Here is a 16408-nt window from a genome sequence, read left to right on the forward strand (position 1 = left end):
TTCACAGCATCATCTTCAAGGATTTGAAATAGCTCAACTGGAATTCCATCACCTCCACTAGCTTTGTTCGTAGTGATGCTGCCTAAGGCCCACTTGACTTCACATTCCAGGATGTCTGGTTCTAGGTGAGTGATCACACTATCATGATTATCTGGGTCATGAAGATCTTTTCTGTACAGTTCTTCTGTGTATTCTTGCCACCTCTTCTTAATATCTTCTGCTTCTGTTAGGTCCCTACCATTTCTGTCCTTTATTGAGCCCATCTTTGCATGAAATGTTCCCTTGGTATCTCTAATTTTCATGAAGAGATCTCTAGCCTTTTCCATTCTATTGTTTTTCTCTATTTCTCCGCATTGATCATGAGGAAGGCTTTATCTCTCCTTGTTATTCTTTGGAACTCTACATTCAATTGGGTATATCTTTCTTTTTCTCCTTTGCTTTTCGCTTCTCTTCTTTCCACAGCTATTTGTAAGGCCTCCTCAGACAGCCATTTTGCCTTTTTGCATTTCTTTTTCTTGGGGCTGGTCTTCATCCCTGTCTCCTGTACAATGTCACGAACTTCCTTCCACAGTTCATCAGGCACTGTGTCTATCAGATCTAGTCCCTTAAATCTGTTTCTCACTTCCACTGTATAATTGTAAGGGATTTTATTTAGGTCATACCTGAATGGTATATGGTTTTCCCCACTTTCTTTAGTTTAAGGCTGAATTTGACAATAAGGTGTTCATGATCTGAGCCATAGTCAACTCCTGGTCTTATTTTTGCTGACTGTATAGAGCTTCTCCATCTTTGGCTGCAAAGAATATAATCAATCTGATTTAGGTGTTGACCATCTGGTGATGTCCATGCGTAGAGTCTTCTCTTGTATTGTTGGAAGAGGTTAGTTAATTATGACTAACCTATGGTCCTTATAATTAACTAACTTTGGTCATTTGTCAAATACCAGGTGCGTCTAAGTTTGTCTTATAGTTAAACTGATAAAGTCACATACTAGGTTTGTTCCTTTGAAGGAACGGATCTGACTGGCCCACCACTCCATCAAAACAAATTACACCATCATTCATTTCATAGTCACACAATTAGAATCATACAGGATTGAAGCAGGCAGAAAACTTAGTCCAAGGTCATTTTTCATATAAGAAAATTCAGACCCAAAGTTAAGGTTAATGCCCAAAGTGACAAAGTGAGTTAACACCAAACATCAAAACCAGGCTTACAAATTCTTGATTCCTTTTCCTTTTTGCAGAATTTTATAACATTCTGTGTAAGTTTATAAAAACCACAATTTTCCTATCTCTTTATTAATAAAATATTAAACTATGAGTGTAGCAATACTAGTCTGTTATTATTGGCTGGAAATAAATATTCTCATATTCATGTAGCTTTTTATTCTCTACCCTTGGCATATTTAAAACAAAAAATTCATCTAGCATTTTTCTAACCAAAAGTGCTAATCAATTAACCATTCCTTCTCCCAAAAGTCTGATACAACTATTAAAGGGAATCTATTAACCAGAAGAAAGGTGTGGATATATCAAAACCTGGAGAAAATATTTAAAATATGACTCATGATCCAGGCCCCAAAATAGGGTAATTAGCATCTGATCCAAACTAGATGTTTCAAAATGCAAATAGCATCCATTGTGTGTGTTTAATGACTTTTTAATAGATTCACTGTCATAGGAAATTGCACTTTTCAGTCTTCGAGTCTTTCGATTCACAGGAAGACAGGGGCATGAGCTCATGGCTTTGTCAGATGCACTTCTTTAAAAATCGGAGCAGAGTTGGTTAACAAGGTGTGTCAGTGTCAGGTGTATAGCAGTGACTCAGAGGCGCTTTCATGCCTAACTGCACTAGCCACAGTCAGAACACCGAGGCTTCATAACAGCTCTCATCTGTCTAGACTACAGTGAAGAACTATCGCCTATTTGGTGTTCTAAGTAAAGCACTCAAGCCTAAATGCAAAGTAAATAATTTTTAAAGAAAATACAAATAAATAAAAGCTGGGGTCTTCAAAAACTATAGATAAAGGGTTTTATCTATAGTTGGTTTTCCATACCATATTTGATTAGATTCCATTCAACAAGATTGGAAGAAGCAGAGACATTACTTTGTCAACAAAGGTCCATCTAGTCAAGGCTATGCTTTTTCCAGTGGTCATGTATGGATGTGAGAGCTGGACTATAAAGAAAGCTGAGCACCGAAGAATTGATGCTTTTGAACTGTGGTGTTGGAGAAGACTCTTGAGAGTCCCTTGGACTGCAAGGAGATCCAACCAATCCATCCTAAAGGAAATCAGTCCTGGGTGTTCCTTGGAAGGGCAATATTGAAGCTGAAACTCCAATATTTTGGCCACCTGATGCAAAGAACTGACTCATTTGAAAAGACCCTGATGCTGGGAAAGATTGAAGGCAGGAGGAGAAGGGGACAACAGAGGATGAGATGGTTGGATGGCATCACCGACTTAATGGACATGAGTTTCGGTAAACTCTGGGAGTTGGTGATGGACAGGGAGGCCTGGCTTGCTGCTGTTCATGGGCTCGCAAAGAGTTGGACACGACTGAGTGACTGAACTGAACTGAACACTTACTGAGATATCAAAAGTTCTTTGACTCATCTAACATTTATAACAAACTTAAAAGGTGGATGTTTTCTTCATTTTACAGATGATAAAACTGAAGCACTTTTAGATTAGGCAGCTTGTTTAGCTTTAGAACCAGTTGGTGGCAGAGCCGTGGTTCAAACCCATCAAACACTTACTAAGGCTGCACAAATTACAGCACCCAGCACTAGCCCTGAGGATGCTTGGCCTCTGTCCTCAAGGAGCTCAGATTTTGCTGAGGAGGCAGCCAGTATTATCGGGTGTGAAAATATCACAGTAGAGGTAAGTACAGGGTGCTATAGAAGGGATCCCAGAACTCCCCTGGCTTTAATTGCCACCTATATATGAATGATTCAAATCCACACTTTCAGAGCAGTCTCCAAACTCATGAGCTCAGCTGCCACTGAGACTCTCCACTTGGCTATCCCATAGCACCCCCCACCTCCACATCTCACAAGTCCTTCCAACCTCTCAATCACACCCTACCTGTGTTTCCTAGTTCATTAACAACATCCTAGATCCTATTTTCCACTCCCCTCACAAACAGTCCTTCATGTGGTCTCCATCCTACCTTCTTATCATTCATTCCTCTTTCTTCTCCATCCTATGGCCACTGCCTTAGTTGAAGCCCTCACCCATCTCTCCACTGGATTGCTTCAGTTTGGGAAAATGATCTCCCACTTATCAGGGTAAATCCCTTTTTATCTGTTCTCCATCACTAGAAGGAAAAAAATCCTTTAATGTCTTCTCAGTGTCTCCAGGATACACTCCAAACTCCCTAGCATGGCAGATGAGACCCTGTATGATGAGGTCCCAATACTTCTCTGGCATTATCTTCATCTGCTACATGCCAGCCCTGATAGGTGTTGGGGACAGAATGGTAAAAACATATTTTGTATTACCAGAACCTGTACTCAAGAAGATCAAGAAATATGAACAAAATAATTGCAAGCTGTAACACATCCTATAAAGAGGATGTAGCTACAAAATTTCTTTTAAAAATTATCAAATAAAACCCAATAACACAGAAACACATAATACATCATTACTACATGGATTTTATGCCAAAATTAAAATTGGGTTAACATTTGAGAATAAATGTAATTCATCATATAACGAAGTAAAAAAGAAAAGCCATATGATTATCTCAATGGATCCAGAAAAAGCACATGTCAAAATCTAATATTCCCAATTTTAAAACAAAACAAAACACAAAACTTCTAGCACTAAAAACAGAAAGGAGTTTCCTCAACCTGATAAAGAGCATCTGTGAAAATCCTACAGCTTTCTCTATGAAAAACTTACAGCAAACAGCATACTTAATGATGAAAGACTGATGATGATGATGATGAATATTTTGCATCTAAAATTGGGAAACAAGATAAGCATGTCTGCTCTTACCGCTTGTATTTGTTGCAGTTTCAACCAGTAGATGTTCTAGCTGGTACAATAAGGTAAGAAAAATAAATGAAAGGCATCCAGATCAGAAAAAAAAGACAAAGAAAAGTTTTATTTTCATACACACAATTGTAGAAAATCCAATGGAATTTTTTTAAAAGTACTAGAACTACTAAGTGGGTTTAACAAAGTTGCAGAATGTGAGATCAATATACAGACCCATTGTTTTCTACATACTAGCAGTAAACAACTGAAAACTGAAGTTAAAAATTTACAAGTCGCTCAGTCATGATCAACTCTTTGTGACCCTATGAACTAAAACCCACCAGTCTCTTCTGTCCATGGAATTCTCCAGGCAAGAATACTGGGGTGGGTAGCCATTTCTTTCTCCAGGGTATCTTCCTGACCCAGGGATTGAGCCTGAGACTTTCTCTTTGCAGATGGATTCTTTACCACCTGAAGCCACCAGGGAAGCCCTGGTGTACAAATACAAAATACTTGAGGATAGATCTGTAAAAAGATATGCCAGACCCATAAACTTCAAAACATCATTGGAATTAAAGATAACCTAAATAAATGGAGAGCTATACCTCATCATGAGATAGAAGACTTGAACTGACCTATAGATAGGATGCAATTCCTATCAAAATCCCAGCAGGCTTTCTGATTCATGGAAATTCAAGGGACCTAGAATAGCTAAAACAACACTAAAAATAAACAACAAAATTTCAGGGCTATCACACCCTAATTTAAGCTACAATAATGAAGATAGTATGGTATCCTTATCAAGAAAGATAAATAGATCAATACAACACAACAGAGTCCAGAAAGAGACCTAAACCTATATGAACAATTTTTTTTGGCAAAGGTACAAAGGCAAAGTAGTTTGACTATATAGTCTGTTTCAACAAATGGTGCTGTAAGCAATTGTACGTCTATATGCTAAAACATAAACTTCCATCCATACTTTTTATCAGATAGAAAAATTAACTAAAAGTGAATCACAGATCTCAATGTAAAAAGATGATAAAACCTGTAGAAAAAAATAGCAGAAAATCTTTGTGACTTTGGGTTAGGCAAAAATTTCTCAGATACAACATGAAAACATGATCCATAAAGGAACAAATTGATAAGGAGTTTAAAAATTCAAAAATTAAAAACTTCTTCTTTTTGAAAGTCACTATTGGACAAATGAAGATACAATACACAGCCTGGGAAAAAATATTGGCAGAGTATGTACCTGACAAGGACTTGTACCTAGAATGTATGAAGAACTTTCAACACTCAAAACTAAGGGAAAAAATGATCCTAGTTAAAAATGAGCAAAAATTTGACCAGATGCTTCATGAAAAGAGAGACGGGAATGGCATAAAAAAAGATGTTAAGCATCAAGTCATTAATGAAACAAATTAAAATTATGATAAGATACCACTACACATCTCTTAGAATAACTGAAGTTAAACAGGCTGATCACAGCAAGTGTTTGATGAGGATATGAAGAAAACTTGAACTCTCATACCGCTGGTGGGAACATAAAATATAAAAAATGGTACATCACTTTGTAAAACAGTTTCTTAAAAAGTTGACATATCCCTTCCATTTTACCCAGCCATTCTACCTCTAGGTATTTACTTGAGAGAAAAGAAAGCCATAGTCCAGTCATGAAATTAAAAGACACTTGCTCCTTGGAAAGAAAGTTATGACCAACCTAGATAGCATATTAAAAGCAGAGACATTTGCCAACAAAAGTCTGTCTAGTCAAGGCTATGGTTTTTCCAGTGGTCATGTATGGATGTGAGAGTTGGACCATAAAGAAGGCTGATTGCCAAAGAATTGATGCTTTTGAACTATGGTGTTGGAGAAGACTCTTGAGAGTCCCTTGGACTGCAAGGAGATCCAACCAGTGCATCCTGAAGGAAATCAGTCCTGGGTGTTCATTGGACAGGCTGATGCTGAAGCTGAAACTCCAATACTTTGGCCACCTCATGCGAAGAGCTGACTCTTCGCATTGGAAAAGACCCTGATGCTGGGAGGGATTGGGGGCAGGAGGAGAAGGGGACAACAGAGGATGAGATGGTTGGATGGCATCACCAACACAATGAAGATGGGTTTGGGTAGACTCCGGAAGTTGTTGATGGACAGGGAGGCCTGGCATGCTGCAGTTCATGGGGTCACAAAGAGTCAGACACGACTGAGCAATTAAACTGAACTGAACTGATACAAATACTTCTACAAGGATATTTATAGTCATTTTTTTTTGTAATAGCTAATCTATAAACAACCCAAAAGTTCATCAATGAGCATATAAGTTGTTCTATATACATAAAATGGAATCCTAGTTAGTATAAAAAGGAATTAAATATTGATACATATAACATCACAGATTAGTCTACAATTATACTGAAAGAATCTAGGCTCCTCCCCCCCAAAAAGAGTATATATTGTATGGTTCAATTTATATAAAAAACTCTGCAAAATGCAAAATAGCCTGCAGTGATGAAAAGTTCCTTGGGGCCATGTGGGGTGCAGGGAAGGCTGGGAAGAATGGATTGCCAAGGGGCAGGAACACACTTCAGGGATGAGGGGTGCGTTCACCACCTTTGAAGTGGTGATGCTTTCATGAGTACAGACATGCATCAAAACTTATCCAGTGGTACATTTTATATAGGTCAACCCACTCCAGTAGTCTTGCCTGGAGAATCCCACAGACAGAGGAGGCTGATGGGTTACAGTCCATTGAGTCACAAAGAGTATGACATAACTGAAGCGCCTTCGCATGCATGCGGGCAAACTGTTAAAATAATTAAAATAAAAGCAATCTAAAGAAATACTTCAATTCATTCCTAGCTAAGGGTTCCCATATGTTTCCAAATTAGAAAGTAATTAGCTAAATAGCATACTTAAGATTTTAGGATGGAAATAGAGTTTTATAACAGAAATTGGATATATATGAGGATAATGATTCAATGGTTATTAGTTTAATATACTCTGACACATGTTTCAAGGATGATAAACTAGATCTCAAAGTCGGTTTCACTTCCTTTTTTCTTTCTTCTCTTTTTCCCTCCTTTGTCTTTCAGCAACAGAAATGGGTAAGAGACTAAGGATGGCTTAATTAGAATAACATAATCAAGCAGCTCATATAGATAACATAGCAATAGAGTCTCCAGGCATTCTGCAAGGTGGTATTGCATAGAATCTTAGACATGAAAGGGAGCCCTTATTTTACAGACTAGCAATCTCAGTTGGAAAATGAACTTAAATAGCTTCCCAAGGTCACAGAGACAGAATTTGGTGACATTTTTTAAAATTTTGTTAAAAACAAGATTTGGGACAGAATTTGTTAACTGGTGGGCTTCCCTGGTGGTTCAATGGGGAAGAATCCCCCTGCTATGCAGGAGACACAGGTTTGATCCATGGGTTGGAAAGGTCCCCTGGAGAAAGAAATGGTAACCCACTCCAGTACTTGCCTGGAAAATCCCATGGACAGAGGAACCTAGCAGGCTATAGTCCATGGGGTCACAAAAGAGTCGGACACAACTAAGCAACATATTAACTGGTAGCCAATCATCTGACCAGGCTGATTTTCCACTTTCCTGTTTATTCACTGGACCATAGCTGGTATGAGGTTAAAAGAACTAAAACAGTAGTTCTCAGTCTTAGTTCAGTCACTCAGTCGTGTCCAACTCTTTGCTACCGCATGGACTGCAGCACACCAGGTTTCCCTGTCCATCACCAACTCCTAGAGTTAACTCAAACTCATGTCCATTGAGTCGGTGATGCCATCCAACCATCTCATCCTCTGTCGTCCCCTTCTCCTCCTGCCTTCAATCTTTCTCAGCATCAGGGTCTTTTCCAACGAGTCAGTTCTTCACATCAGATGGCCAAAGTATTGCAGTTTCAACTTCAACATCAGTCCTTCCAATGATTTCCTTCAGGATGGACTGGGTGGATCTCCTTGCAGTCCAAGGGACTCTCAAGAGTCTTCTCCAACACCACAGTTCAAAAGCATCAGTTCATTGGTGCTCAGCTTTCTTTATAGTCCAACTCTCACATCCATACATGACTACTGGGAAAACCATAGCTTTGACTAGATGGACTTTGTTAGCATAGTAATATCTCTGCTTTTTAATATGCTGTCTAGGTTGGTCATAACTTTGCTTCCAAGGAGCAAGTGTCTTTTAATTTCATGACTGCAATCACCATCTGCAGTGATTTTGGAGTCCAAAAAAATAAAGTTTGCCACTGTTTTCATTGTTTCCCCATCTATTTGCCATGAAGAAATGGGACCAGATGCCATGATCTTAGTTTTCTGAATGTTGAGCTTTAAGCCAACTTTTTCACCCTCCTCTTTCACTTTCATCAACAGGCTCTTTAGTTCTTTGCTTTCTGCCTTAAGGGTGGTGTCATCTGCATATCTGAGGCTATTGATATTTCTCCCAGCAATCTTGATTCCAGCTATATTCAGTGCTTCATCCAGCCTGGCATTTCTCATAATGTACTCTGCATATAAGTTAAATAAGCAGAGTGACAATATACAGCCTTGGCGTACTCCTTTCCCAATTTGGAACCAGTCTGTTGTTCCATGTCTGGTTCTAACTGCTGCCTCTTGACCTGCATATAGATTTCTCAGGAGGCAGGTAAGGGGATCTGGAATTCCGATCTCTTGAATTTTCCACAGTTTGTTGTGATCCACACAGTCAAAGGCTTTAGTGTAGTCTTCATTGCATAACAAAAACAAGAAACCAGATCCTACCCCAGGGTTGATCCAGTTGGTTTGGGCAGGTCTCAGACTTCCTGTTCATCAGAATCGTGTGGAGAGACACTACTGCTGAGTTTGGTTTGGGGGTTGGAATGGTGCCCAATAACTTGAATTTCTAATAAATCCTGAAGTCACATTGATGCTGCTGGCCTGTGAACCACACTTTGAGAACCCCTGGGGGTAAGGCATCAGGTAATTTTTCTTTAAGTTCTCCAAGATAGTAATGTTTAGACAGTTGAAAATCACTTGCCTAAAAACAGTCATCCTCAATCTTTCCTGAAATCACCTGGGGAATTAAAAAAAATAAAAAATACTGCTGCCTAAGTCTCTACCTTCTATTTTAATTGATCTGAGATGCGGCCTGAGTGTTGAGGTTTTTTAAAAAGGTTGCAAGATTAAAGGAATAATATATCAGATGATTCTGATGTACAGCCAAGACTCAGAGTTGCTGAAAATATTCTGCTTCCTCAAATCCTATTACCATTTACCTAAAATTTCCCCAGAGCTGGGTACTTTCACCACTATAACATAATAGAAATTCTTTTCTAACTTGTTGTCCATGAACAATGATTAATTTCCAGTTTGATGTTTTAATTATGCTAATATTTATTGAATACTTGGATGTGAGGGTTTTGCCTCTTTATCATCTTTTTGTTCCACTTTGTTTACTGAGGGTTAGGCTTTGCTTACTGAATGGTTATGCTTTGCTTACTGAATGGTTAGCTTTAAATCCTTTTTCCTCAGAGAGACCCTATAATTTCTAGAAGTAATATTGTCTTTCAACTTGTGGTTAATAAATATCATACTTTTTAATTGGAGGATAATTGCTTTACAATGTTGTGTTTCTGCTGTACAAGAATGTGAATTAGCTGTAGGTATACATATATCCCGGAGGAGGGCATGGAAACCCACTCCAGTATTCTTGCCTGGAGAATCCCCACGGACAGAGGAGCCTGGTGGGCTACAGTCCATGGAGTTGCAAAGAGTCGGACACGACTGAGCAACTCAGCACAGCACAGCACATACATATATCCCCTCCCTCTTGAATTATAGGTCACATTTTATTCTGTTTCTACTGGTGAGAAACTCAAGACAGGAAAAGAGAGGGAGAGAGAGAAACAGCAGGGGGCATTTTATAAGGGAAAAAAATCTTCTGATCTTAATACGTCACCCTTAGTATTTGACTCTCTGTGGCCCTTGGCTGGGGTTTTATAGATTCAGTAATTCCAAGAGGGAAATTCCAAGAACACTTATGACTGTGACCAAAGGCAGCTGATTTTCCTTTTGCTTTTAATTAATGCATTTCTTTCATTTCCAATAACAACGAAAAGCCACTACCTTTTTTCCCCAGAAAGTAACTTCCTCAGGAACAAATTATAATACTATTAAGCACAATGAAGTAACTTGCTTCAGGTCAAGGGGTCTTAGACTTCAAAGGAAACATTCAGTAATTTTCACATGTCTCATAGCATTTCCCATCTCTTCGAGATGGTTCTAATACATGCTATTGCACAACCCACCTCATGCAGAGAATTACTTTTAGAATCAAGGTTAAGAATACATCCTACAGCTTTAGTTCTTAAAGTTCCACTCATTTCAAGCTTCATGAGATCTAAGAGCCATCAGGAGCCATATCTTTAACTTTTAGACCTGTGGTCTAGCAAAGTGTTCAGTAAATAGTACTTAATAAATGTTGACTAGATGGATGAATGTGTACACACGTGTATTTGCTTCATATAAGCCAACACCATTGGGAGACCGACTTGGAGAGCTTTAAGAGTTAAGGAAGACAAATGCCATCTTTATGATCTAAGATTTCTTCAGTGCTCCAATTTTCTCTTCCCTACTTTTGCACCAGTTTTGATAAGAAAACAATTCACCCTAATGAGGCTGGCTCACCTCACTCACCCATCTTCCTTCTTAAAATGGCCAAAGCAGCTATTCTGATCCTACCACAAAATACAAAATTCATTATAACAAAAACATGACTGTGGGAGGTACTCACTGATAAAATGTAGCCATGCAAATTCTATGATACATGTTGCCAGAAAATTTGGGGGCAGTTTTTCAAGGCTGATAAGCTCTTTATAGGGCTTTCCCTGGTAGCTCAGCGGTAAAGAATCCACCTGCCAACACAAGAGACTTGGGTTCAATCCCTGGTCCGGGAAGATCCCCTGAGGAAGGAAATGGCAACCCACTGCAGTACTCTTGTCTGGAGGACCCCGTGGAGCCTGGTATGCTACGGTCCATGGGGTAGCAAAGAGTTGGACACCACTTACCCACAGAATGACAACAGCAAAGCCCGTGACAAGAAAGGACCCGGCTGAGAAAGTGGGGGGTGAGGAAGCACTCGCTGCAGCGAGGTCAGAGGTCAACCTGGGCCAACCACAGCACACCACTGGGGTCACTTCTGTGTGCTTCGGTTTCCTCATCCTCAGATAAAGAGGTGTAGGTATCCCCCTAGCTCTGACACAGCCTGCATCACTGTGTTTGTCTTCATGTTACGGCGTGTACAGTCATTGCGCAGACACAGAAGGGCCAAGCAGGGAAGTCTACATATTTGCTTTGAAGGATAAAAAAAAGAAAGAAGTGATTTATAATAATTGGAGAATGCCAAGATCTGGGGGGTTGGTTTTGTTTTAAATACAAATGTTCTCCTGTATTTGCTGCTTTGGTTTTCATATAATATCAATTTCCCAAAGCCATATGGACTTGCATTATATTATTCTTTGAGAGGTATGAAACCAGGCTGGGTAACAGCCCGGCACAGGAGTCAACTTATCAAGTGACACAGTTCAGTTTGTAACATAAGTAAGTTTTCCAGGAACCTGTTTTGCACTAGAGACTGCTACGGACAAGATAAAATTGCTGTGAAACCACCAAACAAGCTCAAAACAAAGCTGATGCAATCTATTCACCTGTCTTGGAAATTAGCAAGCATTTGTATGGTGAGACTGAGGCCCACTAACTACCTGAGTTGTGCAACTGAAAACCACTGGCTTGATTAGGTCCCAGTCCTTGTGCTACATGGACCTTCACCCAGTGAAAGCGTTGGAAATTAACTTTATGACACCAGAAGGAGAACAAACAATTCAGAAATCATAAAAATAACATAAATCAAAGTCACTATCTATTAAACAACTAACTTAGTTCTAAGCTGAGATTTGGTTACTGAACTAATTTAAAGGAACTAATAGACGCACAAGTCACACCACACCTGCTTACAAATCATAAGTAAAGTAAGTAAAGTCCCTTAGTCATGTCCGATTCTTTGCAACCCCATGGACTGTAGCCTACCAGGTTCCTCTGCCCATGGGATTTTCCAGGCAAGAGTACTGGAGTGGGTTGCCATTTCGTTCTCCAGGGGATCTTCCCAACCCAGGGATCAAACCTGGGTCTCCCGCATTGTAAGCAGACACTTTACCGTCTGAGCTGCCAGGGAAGCAAAGGGAGTTTTAAAAATCCATTTACAACATGAAGACTGTCTGTGCCTTAGTCCCAAACAATAATACCCAAACACTGAAGCAAAGAAATCAGCTATATATTTACCTACTGGTGACCAACAACAGAAGTTTAGTGCCTTCAGGAGTCAGGCCATTTTGATCCTTAGTTTTACATGACTAAACCAAGACTTATGTTAGCAGAAGGAGCAATCCGCTGCCAGGGTCTGCCCGAACTCCAAGCACCTGCTTTCTCTGGTCTGGAGGCAGATGGTACGTCATAAAAACAAAAGTCATGGGGAAAATATACAGAAAGATATTCCCTTTAAAACCCTTTAAGAGGCTCTTTTTCCTAAAATCTAATGCCATAAATATACATGTTTATGTTAATATCTTAGCTTAGAATTTGGAACTGATTTGGGGCATTAAAAAAGTTTCCTTAGCCTGATTCATATTCATATGTTCACATTTCCATGGAATGTGAAAACAGCTTTTCCTTTAGCTGATTAACACCTAAGGCAGGACAGGACAGGAATTTTGGAATTCTAACAAATATCCTAAACAAAGACAGCTGCTGTCCTTATCCTTCAATATTACCACTAACTGAACCTCCACTAAGTTCTTGTACAGTAACTGAGACACTGCTTAATACGTATCTGAATCAGCTCAGGCTGCTATAGCAAAACAGCACAGATGGAATGGCTTAAACAACAGGAACGTACTCCTCACTGTTCTGGAGACTGGTGAGTCCAAGATCCAGGGCTATTTTGGTTCCGCTGTGAGGTTCCTCTTCCTGGTGGCAGACAGCCACTGTCCTACTATGTCCTCACATGGCAGACAGCAAGCTCTGATCTCTCTCCTTCTTCTCATAAGAACATTGACCCCAATGTGAGGACCCCAAGCATGATGTCACCTGACCCTAATGACTGCCCAAAGGCCCCACCTCCAAATAGCACCACGTCGGGGTTAGGACTTCAGCATTTGGATTATGGAGGGACATAATCACTTAGTCCATAATGGGATAACCTCATTTATATTTGTAGGATTTGCAATAGGTGAGCTAGACTGTAATAAACTGGTCTCATAATACGCTTTTCCACAATGATTGTATAGGGTGGTGCGTCTCAAACTTTAGGTGCATTGGAGTCCCCTGAAGCTTGTCAAAACACAGAACACTTGGCCTGACTGCTAGGGATTCTCATTTAGTAGGTTTGAGGTTTGAGTCAGTTCCTCATTTAGTAGGGAGCTAAGGATTTGTATTTCTAGCAAGCTCCCAGATGATACGATGCTATCTGTTTGAGAACCACTGATGCAGGTGTTCCCTTTAGAATGTCAACATCAGTTATGACTCTCTGGGCCTGTATTGGCTTCTCAGTAATAACTTTTATGCTGAACATATTTGAAATGTGTCAGTCGCTTATACGCAGATGTTGCATACCAAGATGCTCAATAAGCAGATGGACAGATATGCTGGGTGAGGCTGCTTCATGCTGTTGAGCACCCAGGAAGAGTCAATTAATGCAGTATGTCTCATCAGCTAATTGTGACTTCACAAGTCACCAGGATTTACAAGACTGCCTGCTGACATCTCATCCTTACTGATTTTTATCTTAGAATTTAGATTTGGTCTTTAACGTTGATGGGTTCTTACATCGACAGGCACATTAGAATCATTTGAACTGATATCAAATTTTGACAAAGCTTAACATGAAGCACTTAAGCAATGCTTACTATTTATGTTCAACTCATTTGCCCTAAAGTCATACTTGGTTAAATTTTAAAGCATGGCTCTGTCATGAAACAGCATAATTTTAAGATTTATTTCAAGTACACTTTGGAATGTAAACATACCTTATTTAGCTTTACAAAAGATTCCAGTCCAGCTTCCAAAGGATTTGTATCACAGTTCATCTAAAAGGGAAACATGCATTTTAAATCTTAGATGAGTACAAGTGGTTTTAATAACATCACTTTCATATTTATTTTTTAAAGAGAATACTTTTTCATTTGAAATATATAGATAGACAGATAGACATAGATATAGATTGTGAACTGGCCTCTAAAGTAATTTTTTAAATCTAAAATTCAAATGTAGCCTTTCAGCAAATACTGTTATTTTAATAGCAAATTAGATACTAAAATTCCCAGCTTGTTTCCAAGGCTCTTTTGGTATAATAAACATCTGAGGGATGCCACAACAATGATGTTCTTCCCAGAAACAAGATTCTCATAAGCTTTTACCTAATAATTCTTCATAAATATGTTTTGAAACATTATTAAGTAATTTATTTATCTTGCAATCATCCAGAAATCAGGATAGGTAGAGGAAAAAAGCATATGCTAGGAAAATAGTTTCCACAGAGTTCAGGAGAGGGAAAAGGGGGAAAAAAAAAGAGGTTGAATCTCAATCTTTTCAAATTGGCTATCATTACAATATACTTCAAGGGGAGCTAAAGCCATCTTTGGGGACTAGACCTGATTTTTAAGAGGTTGAATCTCAATCTTTTCAAATTGGCTGTCATTACAATATACTTCAAGTGGAGCTAAAGCCATCTTTTGGGACTAGACCTGATTTTTGTTAGTTTTGCTGTCATTAATCTCTTTTGCACCAAGAGAACTAATCTAAACCCCATAAAAGGTAGCCAAACTTAACAAAAAAAAAAAACCACTGCTTTTGCATGATCTAGGTGTGTAATATAAATTTCCATGATATAAAATTTTATATCATGGAATTTTATATCAAAATTTTATACATATAAAATATGTGTAATATAGTTTTCCATGATATAAAATTTGACTTCATATTTCCTAGTCAATTTTAGCAACTCTAAGATTATTTTTTACTTGCTCAAATTTTCAAAATTCCAGAAACGAGATGAGAATTTATTACTTAGGGTTTTCTCAGTGCCTCACCCCAAACCTCATGCTTACTAGAGCACTTGATACCATCTTGTTGATTTTAAGATGCTGCCCTTGCCACACTGACATTTATAAAGCCAGCATGTGTTCTATGATAAAAGTCTACTTTTAAGACAATATTTCATTGATTAAAAAAAAAATTTTTCAGAATTCCAGGAAACAATTGAAAACCAAGTCCAGATGCTTGATTGCTGTAATAACACTAGAGGGCGTGCTGGCACCGCTGGGAAATTAGAGGGGCTGGGATGGAGACAGGAGAAAACGCAAGGGGGAGAGCAGAGAAATGCTGCCCGTTCCTTGGAGTTCCTTGGAGTGGAGGCAGAGCTGTCCTCTCCGTCTCTCCCCGCAGCAGCGTCCTCTGAGAACCACCCCCACCCCAGCAGGCTGAGGATCCCACAACAGAGCACATCCTCTGAAAAGCAACAACTGCCCCAGGGCTCTTGTTCTTTCAGTGACCCCAGGAGCCTGAATTGTCCACCTCAAAGCCCACTTTCTTCTGCCCCTGATCTAAATGTCCTAGGGACCCTGCCTGTGCTTTCAAACCCACTTTGCCCTCAAATTCACGCTTTATGTCCTAGGTACTTTGCGGACTACCTAATTTTGACAACAACTCTGTAGGATAAAGACTGTCTCTCTCTTACAGAGAAGTGAAGTCTCTGGAGGGTTAAGGCCACATAGTATGTGGTGGAGGATACATTCAAACCCGAGACGCTACCCTGAAGTACACCCTTTACAAAGGTCCCTTATCTAAGCTCTCACACCTAAAACCTCAATGTATTCCAAGAAAACTAGCGGACCTGAGAAAATTGAGGTCTAAAGATAGTCTGCTATATTGGAGATAAAATAAGAGAACAGAGTTTGAACCACTGTTTGAACACTTCTGTGCAATCTGGACCAAGTTGTTTACTGTTTCTTAGCGTGATTGTGTGTTTAACTCCCACCTCCTTGCCCGAGAATCACCAATAATACCCTCTTCAGGGAGAGCTGAGAAGGTAGATGACATCATGCCTATGAAAATGGTGTGTAACTACACAAATAGAAATCCTGAGTTCTCATTATTAATGATAGGCGTGGGCTGCCCCAACACATTCCAGACCACCAGTCTTGCCCATCAGAAAGACAGCTTTTGTTGTTACTTCCCCAAAAGGTGCAGAATAAGAAGGCAATGATGATAGACAATGTGACAGAGGAGAAGGAGGAATTTTGAAAGGTGGTCCTCAAATCCCATGGGGTAGACAGGCTCCCTTGGGGCAGCCAAAGTCAGCACACAGAAGCAGGTGTCCAGGG

At 39.5% G+C, this 16408-nt stretch overlaps 1 protein-coding gene across 8 annotated transcripts in view; it reads right to left on the bottom strand.

Moving 5' to 3' along the window:
- The window catches only part of DMGDH (dimethylglycine dehydrogenase), a 74348-nt gene that overhangs the window by 16822 nt on the left and 41118 nt on the right, over positions 1-16408 (bottom strand). For 4 of the 8 annotated variants that reach the window (XM_070468593.1, XM_070468591.1, XM_070468595.1 and 1 more), the window contains one exon: positions 14054-14113. In XM_070468593.1, the coding sequence (XP_070324694.1) occupies positions 14054-14113 (60 nt within the window). Of the gene's footprint in view, positions 1-4085; positions 4511-7838; positions 9049-10767; positions 10889-14053; positions 14114-16408 lie in introns of those variants that run through there. The other 4 variants (XM_070468592.1, XM_070468590.1, XM_070468596.1 and 1 more) reach the window with 4 other exon arrangements.

Source organism: Odocoileus virginianus, chromosome 6 (assembly GCF_023699985.2).
Source record: "Odocoileus virginianus isolate 20LAN1187 ecotype Illinois chromosome 6, Ovbor_1.2, whole genome shotgun sequence".
In the NCBI taxonomy this organism is placed as follows: domain Eukaryota; kingdom Metazoa; phylum Chordata; class Mammalia; order Artiodactyla; family Cervidae; genus Odocoileus; species Odocoileus virginianus.